Genomic DNA, 18,963 nt, shown 5'->3' with positions numbered 1-18,963 from the left:
TCACCTCATACCCCTGCTTACAACTCCCTCGCACTGGATCTGACATGACACTTAATGTCATCCCAGCCACTCTTTCCCTACTGTAGCTCCCATAATCATCCAGACCTCTTTAGCAAGCTCTGGTCTTTGATGTTTTTACCCAGTATCTTCACTTTAAAGTAGCCGTAGGGGCACCTGGGTGGTTCAGTTGGTTGTGTGTTCGACTTCAGCTCAGGTCACCATCTCATGGTTTGTGAGTTCAAGCCCCACATCAGGCTCACTGCTGTCAGTGCTGAGCCAGCTTCGGATCTTCTATCCCCCTCTCTGTGCCCCTCTCGGGTTCTTATGCATGTGTGCACCTTCTCTCTCCCTCAAAATTAAATAAACGTTTAAAGTAGCCTTAGAGTACTCAAACTCAGTGCATTTAAAGTAAACTTCCCTCTCCTTATTCTTCCTTTATCCAGTGTGACTGTCCTGACTGTCCTGATAGAGCAAGTGTAATCTCTATCTCTTGTCACTTCTCCTCTTGAAAATTTCCATTCACTTCCCCTTTTCTATAAAACAAGCCCCAGGCTTCTTATTCTAAGGCTCAAACACCCTGCAGAATTGGCTCGAACCTACTTTCTAGCTTTATTTCTCAGTTAGGCCATGTGATCTCTTCCATTACTGTTTCACAACTATACCCCAGACCAAGACTTAGGAACCTGCCTGTCCACAGACAGCTAATATGAGTAAGTGAAGCCAGTGAGGGCAGAACCATGATAAACTGGTACGCCCAGCATGAAAAAGGCAGCTCAGCTCTAAACCATGGTTGCTGTAGGACAACAACAGCAGACCTGGTGTTGCCAGATCTTCTGATTTTTAAAACTGTCACACAACAAAAAAACATCTTTAAGGGCTAGAGAAGGCCCAAAGACCCTAAGATTGTGACTCAGCCACAGATCCACCCCCAGTCACTTCCATGCTTATGTTTATTTCACCTCTTTCTCCATACTTCTTACACGTGCAGAGGTCATCCCATATGCTACCTGTTTGGTAAAACCTTCCCTGGGATATTGGAGTCTCCTTCAGCCCCTGCAACATTTATGATTTGTGCTGCCCAGTTGAAATGTTACCTTATTTAAATTTACTTCCTGGGGATACATGTCTCAACTCCCTAACTCATTGTGAGCATGAAACCGTGGGTCATTCTTATGTTTTCCTGTCTCTTACCCTCTAGTCCCTTCTTAACAAATGTCTTATATATAGTCAGTTCTCAATACTTGGTTTTTCTTGGTTGATGGGTGGCGTTTGGAGAACTGGGACAGGATCTAAATATTATTTTATGACAGTACAGAACAGAGAGGACTTACTGAGTGCCTGATGTATTCAAGTTCTCTGCCAGATGCTTTAGATAAATTATTCTGTTTCATCCTGGCTGCAGTTCTGCTAGGTGTGGGTGTGATACCCAGTTTACAGCTGCCTTAACTAAGGCCCTGAGAGGTTAAGTACAATGCCTAAGGCCATACAGGTAAAAATTCAGCTCTCCGATTCCCTTTGTATTTTTCACACTGTTTTCTAAGCTCCCAGCAGGCTTAGCAGACACATGCATGCACAAGCCACAAATGGGTTATAATTACAATTGTGCCTGGACACTGAGAGCAGCTGAGGGCTGAACCAGTAGGAGCTCATGGGACCTGTCACCTCCCTTACCCCCACGGTGACCTGCAAACATGGCCCTTGGTGTGGGGAAGGTAGGCAAGCCCTGTGTTGATTAGTCCATGCTCCTTCTAGTGACATTTGTAAAAGGCAGCATGTGCAATGTAACACAGTTAAGAACGTAATTTTTGGTATACTCTTTCCTTAGGAAAGAATGATGGGATTCCAAAACCAAATTTTACAAGGTAAAATAGATTTCGTTACTTGAAGAGTGCCATCCAAGTTCTGTCTGGAGGAAGCTCCTGTCATTAAAGAGGTGACTTTTCAGACAGATTCGATATAGAAACAGCATTAAGTGAATAAGCGTTTCTTGTGTGATCAATGTTGAAAACTAAAATTAGAGCTCAAGATTTGGTGGTTTTAGAATAGTTAAGGAGTACTCTGGTAGAACTGTAAAAGTATACAGGAATTGAGTGAGTTTAAAAGCTGTGGTAAACAGCTGCATTTGAGGTCATTAATACCGCTTTCAGAAATGGAAAATTCATTGAGAAAGAAGCATATTTTTAACAGCGTAGCACTTTAACCTATGATTCAATCATGAACATTAATTTTTTTTTTTTAACTTGTGCTTAATCAAATTACATGGTACATTTTGGCACTGCTTCTCAAAAAATAATGGCAAGTTGTAACATTCCAGGGCCAGAAATGAGACCTTTTATGTACAAAGTTTTTTTGGCTTCTTGAAATCAAGGTTAAAGTAGAACATATTTAAAGTGCCTTAAATTCCATTGCATCTGAAGTAGAAATACATGTGAAACAAAATTGCTAATAGTACTTAGGGAATATGAGTTAGTATAGAAATGTTGAATATTCACATTACCATACTTAGATTAAATAGCTACTAAAGGCAGTTGTCTGTCAAAATTTTTATCATTTGCTTTCTTGGCAATTCACTTATACCCACCCCCCACCCCCAGAAAAAAACATTAAGCTTAGACCTTTTTGAGACATTTAGATCAGTTTCTCATATTTGACTACATTTACATAACAGAACCCTGTAAAAAGGATCTGTACCAAACTGATCACTAGTCCACCTGACACAAGTCTTAGGGTGCTCTAGAAACATTTATGTTTTACAGAAGTGAAAATTTTGAGTGCTTGATACACTTAAAATGAGAATGAGAAAATACTTTAATTTTTGCATAAAAGAAAAATACATTCATGGGGCACCTGGGTGGCTCAGTCAGTTAAGCAACCGACTTCGGCTCAGGTCATGATCTCGTGGTTCTGAGTTCCAGCTCCACATCAGGCTCTGTGCTGATGGCTCAGAGCCTGGAGCCTGCTTCGGATTCTGTATCTCTCTATCTCTCTGCCCCTCCCCAACTCACACTCTGTCTCTCTGTCTCTCTCTTAAAAATAAATAAACATTTAACAAATTTAAAAGAAAAAAATAAATTCAAATAAAATCAAATAGAAACAGACAATTCTTGTCTTACACCTTAAAATGAAAACAGTAACAGATGATAAAGTCTCATATTAACATCATTATGGTGAATAATAGACATGAATATTAGAAACATTTCTATCAAAGCTTTAGATTTTGACCACACATTGATATATTTTATTTCAAGTGAACATAGTGCTTAAAACTGTAATAGTATTTGCTTTCCAGCAATAAGTATGATAAGTACATACATACTTATGATAAGTACATAACATAAGTATGTTATCAGCATGTTTCTTTTATACTGCAAGAGTACTTCCTATATTTAAAATAGCCACAACATAAATATTCTTTTATTTGGGGGGAGGGATGTTGTGTGTGTGGGGGGTAATATTCCAAAAAGAATGGCTGAATATTTTTGTCAGTGATGAGTTAAGAATTTGGGATTCGGTTTAGTGATTGATTTAATGATTAGAATTTCAAAGGAAAGCTTTTAGTGTATTAATACCTAGGTATTCACAGAGTTGGAAAGCAAAATGAATATATCTTTTTATTCAGAATGTTAGTGTATATGGCAAGTATGAAATTGTTTAAATGAGAGATATTTTTATACACAAAGGTGCTTTTCTGCCTAAGTCTTAAATTACTATTAATTAAGCATTATATAATATAGATAATTATAGTGTTTTAATGTCGATGCCAGTGGATTTGCTACTCTTTCTAAATGGCTATTGTTGGCTAATAGTCTTCAGGGGATCAATTATGTAGCCATTGTGGTTCTAAAAATATCCCTAAATGCCATGGGACAGGCTTTTTTGAAACATGGCTGTTATAAAATGCATTTTTATCTGAAGTGTGTCCTTTTGATTATATCATTCATTTACTTTCATGTGCAGCAAAAGATACCAATGCTGAAAAAGAAGGGAAAGATCTTTACACATAAAAAAATTTTCATAACAATATGTTATATAGGGAAAAGATGTGAACCAAGGGTATTGAGAATCTGTTGTATTCATTAGGATTTTTAGCTATTTAGTAGGATTTTAACCAGAGATGTTTTCATGTAGCCTCATTGTTTTTATTTTAATTAATATTTCTATGGCAAGGAGATAATTAGGTAATACTGTTGAATATTAAATATAGCAGAAGCTTAGGGGAAAGCATTTCTGGGTCAAAGCCCTTAACAAAATATTGTCATGTGTGAGCTGATTTGTTGAATTGAATGCCAAATGGTTTTGCCACCATACAACCAGAATCTTAGAATCACTCAGTTCATTATCTAAGGCTGTTCCAGAATGGAATGATTGGTTATGTCAAAGTTTAATGGCATTCATTCTAATTTCAGTTGCTAATGGAGTAAATTTTGATTAGAGAATAGTTCCAGCCTCCTTAAATTAGCTAAGTGTAAGAACATCCCAGAGAGACTGAACCTGCATTTTGAATGCTGAGTGTATGAGGTTCTCAGGGCCTCACCCAGTGTTTTCTGTATATTGTTGGCTCTGATCTATAAGGGCCCACAGAGAACCCTAAAATAGATTCTAGGCTACTCTGTGATTCTTGCTGCCTGTATCTAACATTGTATGCAAAAAAGACTCCCATTTCTAATTAGACCAGAGACATTGAGGATTTTCATCAACTACATTTAGTACAAAGCAGTGTTAGACTTTGGGAACATCCCTGTTCAATAGTGTCCCAGAGTGATACGATAGTTCTCAAGTTGTATTTCAAAATATCCTAGGGTTCAGACATTATGCCATTAAACTATTTTGTTTAAGTTTGTTTATTTTTAAGAGAGAGAGCACAAGCAGGGGAGAGGCCAAGAGAGAGGGAGAGAATCCCAAGCAGACTCCATATTGTCAGTACAAAGCCAGACACAGGGCTCGAACTCACAAACCATGAGATCATGACCTGAGCTTGAAATCAAGAGTCAGACACTTAACTGACTAAGCCACCCAGACGCCCCTATTGAAACTATTTTAAAAACTGTGATGAAGGACGCAGAGTTTCAAAAGTATATTTCAAACTTTCCATTAGGATAACCAAGCAATGGACTTATGCTGCCGGATTAACTAGTTTTGGGGCAGGTCTTAGAGTAAACCTTCTCCCGCCTTTGTTGTGCACGCGTAGATGCACGTGTAGAGATGGAATCTCTTCTGTGAATTTGGAAATTACATTGAAAGTCAGAGTTTGCCAGTGACTTTTGTAAGCAGGCGCTCTAGTGGAGAGCTCCTGGCTCTTCTGTGAATATAGGATGTGTGTGTGCGCTCACACTAAATCGTCCAACCAGCCACATTGCCACAGTTGCCTGTAAAGCTCTATACTGGGCTGTTCTTTCCTCTTACACACTTACAGTGTATAGATCTTAATTTAGGCCTACTGAGGCCCAGACACATCTGTTTGAGAACTTACTTTTACAAGAAATAGTAAGTTGGAACAGTGACTGTTAACATACTGCAGTGTGATACAACATTGTAAGTGTAGGCTTATTTTACTGTATAGGCGCCATTTGTCAAACTCATTTTTTAATAAAGAATAGTGTTACTTAGTATAAATAAATAAATATCTTTGAAAAAAACCTTTCTTAATACTTTTCCTTAACATCTATGGTTCATTTCACTTAAGGGCATTTTGCAATTAGAAAGCAAGCTTGCTTTTTTTTTTTTTTTTTAAACATTACCATTTGCCACTTATTTGTGTAAATCAGGATTATCTTGATGTTCTGCAACCAAACAAAACAGAATTAGTGAAGCAGGGACAACTGATACAAGACTGTAGATGTCATTTACTACCCCTTTATAGCAGAGTTTTGTGTTCGTAAACTTTGTTGTTTCACATGGATCAACTTTTACAGTAAATGTTATTGGTTATTTATAAAAATTCTGGAATTTTTCCAGTCTTCAACATAGAGCTATAGGGCTCTATACTGGGCAATTCTTTCTACTTACGTACTTAGAGTAGCAGTTAGAGAGCTTAAATGCTATTGAGTATACAGGCTCATTAGTCTCACAACTTAATGCTATTTCAATTATCTAGAAATTTGATGGCCAGAATGTAACGGACATGAAAATGAAATCATATAGTAAAATGAATTTTAAGTTAAGGAGAGTGGATAAAGACTATTATGGCCAGAGCCCTACTTTGCATTCTACATGTAATCTTTTTTCTATCAATTTGGAAGTGATATTGGGGGATGAGAGTTTGCCTGTTTAGGTATTCCATATGACATGTAAGCTGCACTTTTCTTAGAACACTCACGGCCAAGAGGCAAGAGAGAAAAACAAATCAAATTTGTTTTTGTTGGTTGAGGAGGTAGGAAAGGGATAGGGAAGGAGCATATTGTGATACATTATACCTGTTCCCCCTTTTTAGTGAGACTTAGCTCGGTCTCTCTCTCCATAGCAGTAACATCACCTGCCACTTTCCCAACTTCTTACAGATGCCTTTGAAAGAGAAAGGTGAATGGTCTTGGAACCTGATCTGTGTTCTTTAAGTTTATTATCCTACTTTATTATCCATTGTTCTTGCCCTAGACTTAGGTAATAGAAAACCTTAATTTATTAAAACATGCAGGCTTCATTTCCTGTAGGATTGGAGTATATACCCCAGAAATATTGTAAAATTTATTTTTCAAAAGACTTTATTATGTATTGGTTTTCCACAACGTCTTTACCCACAGAAGTAAATGATGTTTTAGGGAGTAAAAAAAAGATGACAAAAGTATGTTTAGAGAACCTTGCAAAAAAAAAAAAATACCTCATAGCTTGAGGTATTCTGTGTAAGGAGTTTAAAAAATCTTAACTTGAATAAATGATGTATTTTGTGGCTAAAATTTTCCTATCCTAACCCCTCCCACACCCACCACCATGTATCATGTTTCTGCCACACACTGTTTTAGAGGCTGGAGAAGCAGTTGTCCCTCTTACCACTGGTTCGCTTACCTTGTGTTTGTTTCTCTTGCTTCGCAGAGACCCTCCTTGATGACTTCCTTCTCACGTACACAGTCTTCATGACAACTGATGACCTGTGCCAGGCGCTACTAAGGCAATATCCTTCATTAACTTCAGGATGCTGCGTCGGCTTCCCTTCAGACCAATGTCTCGCATTAGTAATTAACTGCCTTTCCTAATTTCCTCAGCCACTCTGTAGAGTGTGGATATGTTAAATATTAATGTAATGATATCCAAGGTAAAAGACGACACGAGACAGAATTGACAGGGGAAGCTGGAAAGCAGGGCTGCTGTTTTCACCTTCTAGGTCATGGGTAAATTGTACTGTTTGTATTATGTTTTCTTCCAACATAGGTCTCAAGACTTTAGAGAACTGGAGGTAACTTTAGCATAGTGGGTGTACCCCAGAGTCAAGAGGCTGAGTGGATTGGCAGTAAGTGAACTTGTGAGTTCGTGCCAGAGGTTCATGCCAGCGGTTAGTGCCAGAGGACTTGTGCAAGAGAACGTACGCACATGATGGCACGGTTCTCCACAAGTCCGGGATCAGACCAGCTGTCCCCCACGTGGGAGGTCTAAACTACGCCCTGGAATCAACTGCTGTCTCTTCAGAGCTTTGTGAAGACATGTGCTGTTAGAATGATGGATGGGATTAGAAGGTTAATGACCAGTTAAGGAAGCTTTATGATTTGATGCATTAACTAGGAGGGATGCAACAGAGGAAAGGCCAAAAAGCCAAGCCAAGTAAATTTACTCAAGAGTTTCCACACAGGCCTCTTGACTCACAATGTTCAAGGAAGGTGCTTCAGAAGCATTTAAGAAGCCTGGTAACTGTCAGATTTTTACCAAACTAAACTGAAGATTACACTTGAGCTCATGTGAACATTTTCGGAAAGACAGATTTTGTGTGTGTGTGTGTGTGTGTGTGTGTGTGTGTGTGTGTGTATACCTAGGTTTTATTGAGCCCTCAATGGTAATGGTCTTGGCAATATTCTTTTCCTGTTAAATAATTGTTCTATTTCTCCCCTACTTTACAGCCTTTTCCTGCTTAAGAGAATACCTTCAAACTCCATAAAGGGCATAATTGAAATAAAATCTCTCAATAATACGTTTACTAGAAATGGTGATTCGTTTTTAGTGCTTTGTTATCGTAAGAGCGCACAAAGCTACAGATCTTGTGAAACTTTATAGAACTAGTTCATAAAACTGATCTTGAAAAATTAGCAGTTTTGAATTTGGAAAATTTCTAAACCAGATTTCTTCCACAGCTCTCAAGTGGGTGTTACTAAGAAATTCTGTAATAGTTTCAGAATTACACTTTAAAAGTATTTTAGGGGCACCTGGGTGGCTCAGTCAGTTGAGCGTCTTCAGCCCAGGTCATGATCTCGTGGTTCATGAGTTCGAGCCCCACATCAGGCTCACAGCTGTTTAGCGCACAGCTTTGGGTTCTCTGTCCTCCTCTCTCTGCCCCTTCCCCGCTTGCCCTCTTTCAAAAATAAATAAACATTAAAAAAATTATTAAAAGTGTTTTAGGAATATATCAATGAGCTAGTTTCTTCTACATTTTAATGCTAACGTTTTCCCAAAAGTATTACCATCTGTTAAACAACATAGTTTGTTTTATAGCAAATAAATGCCTTCAAATCATTGTTTTTAAATGTGATCCTAATATAATTTGTGATTGTTACTAAGTAATATAATGCATCATAAAATTTCTCTGAAGAATCTCTAAAACTTTACCATAAGCATGTTTTGAGTCTTTGACAGACATTTTTTGAGAGAGACCGTGTGCACCAGGGAGTGGCAGAAGGAGAGGGAAAGAGAATCTTAAGCAGGCTCCATACTCAGCGAGGAGCCCGATGCAGGGATTGATCTCACGACCACGAGATCATGACCTGAGCCCAAATCAAGAGTCGGAGGCGTGACCAGCTGAGCTACCCAGAGGTCACTAAGACATTGTATATGAAACTTTAGTTCAGATTCTTAGCAGTCTTGTTACTAATTATCAAAACTTATGAAATCCATAACATTTTTTAAGTCAGGAGTCTTCCTACATGACTATTTCAATATACTTGCAGACTCTGCTTTTTGTGAAATAATACGAACCACAAACAAAAGTATGGCATCCATATTTAATTTAAGAGATTTTTTGGTACACCTTAGTGAAGATATATATCCTCCTATCACCTTCTAAGAGTGGTCTGAATTATTTTTTGTTTGTCCCCCATGTTTTTTGACTATTATTTACAGATTAGAGCCATTTATACTGTTTTTGGGTATCTTAGATGGGTACTTTTACAGTGATAGAATTTTATACTTTTCAGGTTTTGTCATCATCAAGAGCATTATGTGAGCTCACAGGTTTATTCTAGCTAATGGTCAGTGCATTACACTGAAAGTAAATCTTATCCAGTGCCTTCCCACTATTCCCCTCCTCCAGCTACATTTATAAGTCAATATAATCTAGCATGGGAAAAATGTGTAAGAGTAATATACCCTGATACAGAAAACAGAATAATCCAAATGTTAAATTAAATCAGTAAACATTTTTAAAAATATATCTTGGGACATCTGGGTGGCTCAGTCAGTTAAGTGTCTGACTTGGGCTTAGGTCATGATCTTATGATTTGTGGGTTCGAGTCCTGTTTCAGGCTCTCTGCTGTCCCAGTAGAGCCTGCTTCAGCTCCTCTGTCACCTCGCTCTCTGCCTTTCCCCTGCTTGTTCTCTTTCTGTGAAAAATAAATAAGCATTAAAAAAATCTATCTATCTATGTCTATATCTAGACAGATATAGATAGATATAGATATAGATATAGAGATAGATAGATAGATATAGATATAGATATAGATATAGATATAGATATAGATATAGATATAGATATAGATATAGATATAGATATATCTTGCAGAAAGAACAAGATTAAGCAAATAAGTGGTAGTAACTGAATGGAGAGGAGCAGCTGAACTGTCAGTCCCTGAACTTGCTTTGTCCTCCAAGTCCATAATTGTAGAACATATATGCAGTGGTACTAAAAAGCTCATCTCGGGGCGCCTGGGTGGCGCAGTCGGTTAAGCGTCCGACTTCAGCCAGGTCACGATCTCACGGTCCGTGAGTTCGAGCCCCGCATCGGGCTCTGGGCTGATGGCTCGGAGCCTGGAGCCTGTTTCCGATTCTGTGTCTCCCTCTCTCTCTGCCCCTCCCCCGTTCATGCTCTGTCTCTCTCTGTCCCAAAAATAAATAAACGTTGAAAAAAAAATTTTTTTAAAAAGCTCATCTCTTGACTACACATGCTGACCTAAAAGAAAGAAGCTGTTAGTACTTCCTAATTTTCTAGGTTTTCTTTATATTAGTCAGGCCATGATAGTCACAATAAAAGAAGAACCTGATATCTGTACAAGTGAAAATAATGAAGGGTATAAATCTTTATATTTTGCCTTTTTAGAGAAAAACCAGGAAAAAAATAGAAGCTTTAACAGGTTCTTTGTGTGTTTTCCTGAGTTTATTTCACAGATAGAAATAAAAAAAAAAAAAATCAAATGTCCTTAATGTGTTTTTGCAGACTTGGGAGACAGTGACTGAAATATGTTTTAAAATATTTACAAAGGCTGAAATAGATATTTCTATTTTGCAATTATGTATCAGCATTAAAGAGTGTAGATTCCTGTCCAGCAACCCCAAAGCCTATCTGTCCTTGGAATCATAGCATTTCCTATTCTGATTTAACTTTCCATTGTATTCAAGATAGTCATAAATGATCATTTGGAGAACAAAAACACTAGATTGGTTTGGAAAATGCGAAGCTTCTGTCTCATTCCTGTGGCTTAATCATGTTGCTTTTGAGGTTGTTCTTTTTATACAATTTTAACAGCATAGTTAACACATGGTCGGTCACTGTATACAAATTAGAAAATATTTATGAGTATAATAAAAATTAAGGTACTCTGATATCTCATTACCTTGAGAAGCCACTGTTAACTTTCAATATATATTATTCCAGGTAATGAAAATTTTCATATCAATAAGCATAGTTAACAGAAATGGATCATCCCATCATATTTTCTCACTTGCTTTCGTACTCAACAATACATGGTGTGTTTTTTGTTTTTTAATTTTTTTAATTTATTTTGAGAGAGAGACAGAGCAAGTGGGGAAGGGGCAGAGAGAGAAGGAGAGAGAGAATCCCAAGCAGGCTTTACACTGTCAGTGCAGAACCTGATGCCAGGTTTGAACTCACGAACAGTGAGATCATGACCTGAGCTGAAACCGAGTCGGACGCTTAACTGACTGAGCCACCCAAGCGCCCAACAATACATTGTGAACATCCACTGTCAGTAAATGCACTATAAGGTCATCAGTTTTATGGCTGTAGAATAGCCAATTAATGCATATGTGATAATTTAGTTAACTATCCACAGTGTTTGAAGCATTTACTTCGTTCCTGTTGTACTTTTTTTCATTCCAGTGAAAGTGAAAATCAGCAGTCCTTTTTAATTGTGTCTGCACATTTATCCAGTCCCTTTTTTCCAAGAAAATTCCTGGGGTTGGGCATTTAAATCATATCACAAATTATGCTCCAGAACTTTGTGCTCATTTGGGACTACTTGAGAAGTAACTGGTTTTATAAATTGTGGATTTCTGAAGATCAGAGGATACCTGGCCTAGTTCTGATCCAACTTTTATGGCAAGTGTCTACCTATCTAGTGACACCAGATCTCTTGGAGCCACCCTTGAAATTCATTGGTCTCTCTCTCTCTCTCTCTCTCTCTCTCTCTCTCTGCCCCAACCCACTCGCATTCTGTCTTTGTCTCTCTCAAAAATAAATAAACATTAAAAAAAATTTTTTTTTTTAAAAGGGGGCGCCTGGGTGGCTCAGTCGATTGAGCGTCCAACTTCAGCTCAGGTCATGATCTCATAGTTCGTGAGTTCGAGCCCCGCACTGGGCTCTGTGCTGACAGCTCAGAGCCTGGAGCCTGCTTCGGATTCTGTGTCTCCCTCTCTCTCTGCCCCTAACCCACTCGCATTCTGTCTCTGTCTCTCTCAAAAATAAATAAACATTAAAAATTTTTAAATAAAAAAAAAAAAGAAATTCATTGGTCTGTTAGAATCTCTTCATGGTGACATTGACCCATGCTGCTATATGGAACTGTGTCAGCATCTATCAGTGCAAATCATCTAATTAACCTTCACGACCTGCCACCAAGTGCATAGAAATCATTTCCTGGGTTTACTTACTTTAGCTCTTTCCAGTGCATAACTTTTGCTCTTCCTACACATATACTTTTCCTCCGGCATGCTTAGATACTTATAGATTCTTTGGAAAACGATTTAGCATATTTTGAGAAAACAGTAGATAGATCTCTTTATATTTTTACTTCCAAGAACGCAATATTCTTTAACCATTTGCACCTATTCTGCTAAGAAGTATCAAGGCAAAGAAGAAAATTCAGATGTTCCTTGTCGGAAACGTAAGGTCTTACATCTCGTGTCCCAGTGGATTGCTCTGTACAAAGACTGGTTACATGAAGATGAACATTCCAAAATGTTCTTAAAGGTAATCTGGTGACTTCTAGATATTATTTGATGCCAAATGACTGATTTTATTTTCATTTATGCATTTCAAAAAATCTCATTTGTAGATTGTAGTCATTCAACTTTTATGTAATGTTAAAGCTGTGACTCAAAATATTAATGTCTTGATTTTTGAGGCCTGATATTTTGCACATAGAAATTTTTTTAATGGTGAAGAATTCATTATGAAAAAATGGAAAGGGCTAGTTTTACATTCACTCATTTAAGTTTATTTTATATGATTCATGGGAATTTTGATTCCAGATGAAATAATTAAGGTAGGTAAAATAAAACATACTTGAAAACTTGACCGTATTAATACGTTGAAATTTACTCTAAGTTTGAACTAACCAGTCCCACATATACAATATTTGGATAAGAAAAATGATTTATCATTTAAAAACTCTATTGACAATACATGCATTATGAAAGTTTTTCAGACCATGATGTATTTTGAGAATTTTATGCACTAATAATTTGCAAAATGGGTACTAACCTAGACTTACATTTGGAATTAGATAAATGTATATATTTTTCTAATTGTTCATAGGCTGCCATATCTTTTCCACACAGATGATTCTCTGGAGACAATATGTAGACCATTGGATTACTTGGCCACCAAAGCCATATTAGCTGTACAGGCTAACACAGAGAAGGGGTAGAATGGAAATTCGAGCAGGCAGCAGGTCTATTTCAGACAAGTGTTCAAACTGATTTTGCCTCTCATGAAGGAAATCACTTTGATTTCAAAATTCAGATGTCATTTAGACATCCACTTAAAAATTGGTTTAACCAACTCTTTGCCTAAACTAATGTTATTTTCAAAACAACTAGGTAATAGAATTTAATCGATTTTTTCCCTCCTAAATGACGATGTGGATATTATTTTTTTAAATATAGAATAGGCACGGAACTCTTGAGTAGCCTTCCAGAGACCTGTAAGTTTCCAGCATTGATTACTTAAAGCCCCTGAAAGCTGTGAGGGAGCCACACAATTGAGTGAGGGGCTAGGAGGTAGAATCCCACGTAGCATCTCACAGTTGTCTGGTTTAACCCCCTGTATAACCCTGCTTTCCACCTGTTCCCTCAGCAGGGTAACCATGGTCTCAGTCTTAATCCTTACAGAATAGGCATTTCAGCTGCCACTTTTCTTCCCCCCTCAGACCATATACAGGAATGTACTGGATGATGTGTATGAATATCCAATACTTGAAAAAGAACTGAAAGAATTTCAAAAGATACTTGGAATGCACCGTCGTCAGTGAGTATTTAATTTTCTGTATTGCCATTAATAAAAGAAAGCAGCAAGTGTGATCAAATTTGGATGTTTTAGAAATTTTTTTAAACATTTATTTATTTTTGAGAGACAGAGACAGGGAACGAGAAGGGGAGGGGCAGAGAGGGAGGCAGACACAGAATCTGAAGCAGGCTCCAGGCTCTGAGCTGTCAGCACAGAGCCCGATGTGGGGCTCAAACCCACGAACCATGAGATCATGACCTGAGCCGAAGTCAGATGCTTAACCAGCTGAGCCACCCAGGCACCCTAGATGTCTTATAAAGGTCATCTTGAGGGATGCCTTTATAAAGGTCATCTTGAGGGATGGCTCAGTCGCTTAAGCATCCGACTTCGGCTCAGGTCATGATCTCATGGTTCGTGCGTTTGGGCCCCGCATCGGGCTCTGTGCTGACAGCTCAGAACCTGGAGCCTGCTTCGGATTCTGTGTCTCCCTCTCTCTGTGCCCCTTCCCCGCCTCTCTAAAATAAATAAACATTAAAAAAAACATTAAAATTCATCTTGAACATTCTGAATCAGGATTCCTTCTTGATTCCTTAGCTTTTCTATAGTAAATTGTATATTTTGTTTTTATATCAAAATGAACACAAAATTAAGGTTGTTGACTATTTTGTTTAACCCTCTTTAATACGGTAGAAACCATAACAACTTTCGTACATAAAAGCAATTATTTAATAAGTTATTTAATGTTAAAAATATAAACATTTAACTTGATGTTTTGGGGGCTCACAGCTATGTCTGATGGAATAAGGAAAAAAATTTTATAGGTAGGTTTCAGCAAGGCACGAAGCATTTTTAAAGCTCCATTTTATGGATTCCCTGAGGTTTCTTTATCAGTTTAGAAAGTTTAAAAAAAAAACATTTGCTCGATGACTTTTGGCATGTGTAAGTATCCCTGAGGTATCTATCATTAGTCTTTCAAGTTGCCAATACCTGACTTAACCACTGACCCTCCTTATTAATTTTGGTAAATGAAAGCATCAAGTCATTATTCAGTTTTCAGATACAGCTGCAAAGTTAATCTGAAGGGAAAAACTGTTCTCTGATTTACAGTGTAGTTTGTACATAGTAAACATGAAATACATGTGTGTCAAGTTGTGAGAAACTTCTATTAAGATTTCAGAAGTCACAAAGGCACTTCTCAGAGAAAATGTTAATTCAGGCCTCTCAGATGACTAATTTGAGATTTAAAGCCTGACCTAATTTTAGTAAAGAGAGATCCTGTTGCAAATTAAGTGTCTATATAAATTAATTTTAGGGCACAAACAAATCACGTGGAAGTTTTCGTCCTCAATCGTGAAAATCACACACTTAGAAATTCAGAAATGAGATGCAGTTTAGGACGGTGTTAGAAACACGTGTTGTAAATTTGGGTGGTCTTCCTTTGTCACAGTCTACACCACAAGAAGCCCCCATCACCTAAGAGCAGTATGAGATTGTGAACAAATACATGAAGCAGAAAAGAAAAAGAACCTTTACATCAGAATAATCCTCCACATGGAAGCTGTTCTTTGCTGCAAGACAGGCCTTGTTACCCTTGAGAAACTTTAATTCATGGCTTAATACATTTACATGCATTAGATGTACTAATGGAACTTGATATATCCCATTAAAAAAACTTACATAAAATGTGAAATAATTAATTAAAATAAGAAAATGATCTCTTCTACCAAAGAGGCAAGAAGATGATCTCTTAATTCTGGGAGAAGATTTGAGCTGGGGACCTGCAGGATGTCCACCACACAGGGAAACATTCTGGAAAAGATGCTCCTTGCGTTGACTTAACTATCTGAAGCACAATAATTTCACTTAAAATCCATCAGTATATGAGAAAACTTAAGAGTTTCTGTGGACTGAATAAATCCAGTTCTTCCCTCAGCGTTCACTTTCTGTGGGTAGAAAGTAAAATACGCCTGTGGAGTAGATGGCATCTTTTCTTCCTGGTTCGCTTAAAATCCGGAGCCCAATGTCAAGGGTGTTCTACCTAGTGACCTAATGAATACTGGGGTTTATCTTTTTGAAAAGCAGAAAACCTCTGCCCAGTACCTGAAAAGTAGTCTTCTGTGACAATCATTGCATTAACACAGGGTTTGGGACAAAGACTGACTTCTTGTCCTTTTTCCTTTCAGCACTGTAGATGAATATTCACCACAAAGGAAGGTGAGGCAGACCTCTCTCTCTCTGAAATGGGGCCATCAAGCTTGGAGACCTTGCCTTGCCTCGCTGGCATTTCTTCATAATGAAAATGAGTGCTGCCTCCAGCAGAACAGGGCCAGGCAGGGAAGCCTGGGGCTAGACCTTGCGAGCACCTTCCTGCTTCACTTCAGTTTCCCTGTGCTAGTACAGATCCAGTTGTACCCATATGCCCTCGACTTGTCGTTCTGAGTATTTTTGGAGTCTTAGAGTGGCCCCACTGTTCCCAGAATCATATAAATTTGAATTTGAACTATTGATGGGAAAAGAAAAAAGAAAAAAAATGCAGGCACGAATCTTGACTGCTAGCATGAGGAAGTCGAGTAAGCAAAAGCTTTGCCCTTTTCAACCCAACAAAAGGAGAAATGGTAGCAAGAAAGAACGTGTTTCCTATTCACCTTGAAGGGGAAATGCACCGTGAACTGTCGGGCACAGGTTTTGTAGAAGCTGATCTATCAAGTGGAGAATTACAATGAATAATCTACTTATTTCCCTTAAGCAAGTCATGGTGCCACAGCAGAAGTATGCAACTTTGTCCCCTGCTTTATCCAGAACTCCTTGATCCACAAGCACGGTTGATGTTGGGATGTGTAGAGAAGAATACATGGATTTTTGCAGTAACCAAAGTTTGAAAATCATGCCATCCCTCTCCAGCATGTTGCTAGAATAATTATAGGGGCTTTTTGCCTGCTTCTGGCTTTGGCCGGATCTGTCTTGTTGCTCAGAATCTCCACCTCCACATGCGTTAATAGAGGCAACTCCCTATTTATTCCTCTAAGATTGGATGGGTGGGTTTCATATTAAAAAGAAAAAAAAAGAAAGAAAGAAGGAAAGAAAAATTGGCTAGCTCTTCTGGAACATGCTGTAAGCAGCTGTGGTTTTTCCAAAGGGCAGGAATGCATTCATTCATTGTTCTCTTTCTCACTTCTCACAGAATAAAGCCCTTTTCCACCAATTCAGTCTTAAGGAGAACTGGCTCCAGCATAGAGGAACTGTGACTGAAACAGAGGAAAGTGAGTATGATTTTGTGAGGGTTTGGGGTGGGTAGAGCAGAGGTCAGTCACCCTCACTCTCCAGCAGTAATGCATCGGCCTGCCCTTAGCGTTTCCAACAGTCACACCCTGTGACAAGCACCTTAGGACCCCACAGGATGGTTTTTATTTTCTTGCTTTGAGTGTTATAGTTGTCTTGACCATACAGCAGTGTCCCAGGGACCAAGGACATTTTCAATTTGAGAAGGGAGGAAAGGAGCCTGCAAAAGAGCTTCCCAACTTTCTTAGGGAGAGGCGCAAAATTGCCGGGAATTTTCCTTTTCCTCTTAACTGCTTTCTCCCATAATCTGTCAGCCCACTGCCTGTGACTGACTAGAAAGTCCACTAAAGCCACCGTGCAGGACATTGGCGGAGTCATTCCCTGGGATTTAGAGAAGAAACTCTTGGCGAGCATAGCGAAGGAAAGGAAATGCACTGAAATCCCTGCGTGGCCAGACTGTGCCGGGCAGTGCCGCATGCCCCGTGCGCCCTGTGCCAGCGCTGCTCAGTAAGAGGGTCAGTGAGAGGGCTTGTGACCCACCCTGAAGGCAGCTGCTCGCTCAGCACCAGGGGAGACAGCCTTGCAGCCCCCAGAAGGTGCTTACACACTATTCTGTGTTACTCTCTTGTAACAGAACAGGAAATGGTTTCCTCCCGTTTGCACCAAGGTTGAGTGAGGTGCAGAACCTGGGGAAACAGAATTGAAACATTCATACTATAGTGACTGAGAGACTTTCTCTTTTAGCCCACTTCTCAGTATGTGCTGAAATTCTATGTGTGCACATTTAATATCTGCTCAGCTTCTCCAACACACAACAAAACGTCACATGGATGCTTCTTGTGCTATGTAGTGTTAGTATATAATGCTGCTGGTAATGGGGCATAAGAAGTATGGTCTATAACAAGTGGAAGCATAAAAAAAATTAGCTTACCTCCTAATTCCTTAGTTGCAGGCCCTCCATGCTTTTTGTCTTACAATTTAATCGTAAAATTTCCCAAACTGAGTTTCAAAGAGCGTAAGTATTTCCAGACCCCCAGCCTCTTTTTGTTTCAGTTTATTAACAAGCAAGCTGTGAACTTCGCTCATATTTAGCAGTTTTGCAGGATTTTGTCTGGTTCAAAAATTTTATTTTTCTGTGAAAGCAAAAAGCTTTGTGTCTCTCACAAATCTGTTGACAACATATATAAAACAGCTATTTGTTAGATGCTATTGTTTTAGTGACCTACCCAATGGAACCCAAACCAAAATGTTGTCAGTGCCTTCTGGTGGCGTATTTACTTTGAGGTTTATGCACATAAACTCATAGTTGTTTGTTTGTTTGTTTGTTTTTTTGCTTCATTTGCATTTCTGTGGAAACAATCCTGGGTTTATTTTTGTGGAGCCATTTAAATTGCTTATAAGATTTCTCTAGGAAATGCACCCTCCCCCTTTATTTTTTTTACATAAAATGAGAAATAATATGCAATATGGTGGAAATAATTTGCAAAATGGTAGAGAAGAATACGTAAGTGTATTATCTTTTTGAAAGAAGCTAGTGTTTTATACATTCAGACCTGGGATAAGAAGCAAATAATGTATCAATTATCTCCAGTATTATTAAACAATTTCTGCTATCAAATCATAAAGAAATTTTTTTCCAGGACCCTGATTCACCTTGATAGTGATGATGTCCTAGTAATAATTATTTGCACTGCAGACAATAAAATGAAACTTACAGGGCTACAAACCGGACTTCTGTTTGGAAACCATACTCATCACCATCTTGCTCAGGGACATCATTATTAACTGCTCAAGAAACCTGAGCACAAAAACCATGGCAAGCCGGCAGATTTTTTTCGATAAGCTTGTGAGAAGTCTAACAGCAAAATGCA

General features: G+C 38.4%; 1 protein-coding gene across 2 annotated transcripts in view; it reads left to right on the top strand.

Moving 5' to 3' along the window:
- The window catches only part of RAPGEF5 (Rap guanine nucleotide exchange factor 5), a 226,731-nt gene that overhangs the window by 169,908 nt on the left and 37,860 nt on the right, over positions 1-18,963 (top strand). For both annotated transcript variants that reach the window (XM_023250436.2, XM_023250437.2), the window contains 5 exons: positions 7,027-7,105; positions 12,412-12,556; positions 13,737-13,834; positions 15,997-16,027; positions 16,995-17,073. In XM_023250436.2, coding sequence (XP_023106204.2) covers positions 7,027-7,105; positions 12,412-12,556; positions 13,737-13,834; positions 15,997-16,027; positions 16,995-17,073 — 432 coding nt within the window. The remainder of the gene's footprint in view (positions 1-7,026; positions 7,106-12,411; positions 12,557-13,736; positions 13,835-15,996; positions 16,028-16,994; positions 17,074-18,963) is intronic.

The sequence above is a fragment of the Felis catus genome, chromosome A2 (assembly GCF_018350175.1).
Source record: "Felis catus isolate Fca126 chromosome A2, F.catus_Fca126_mat1.0, whole genome shotgun sequence".
NCBI lineage: Eukaryota > Metazoa > Chordata > Mammalia > Carnivora > Felidae > Felis > Felis catus.
This window is presented reverse-complemented; position numbering and strand designations above follow the sequence as displayed.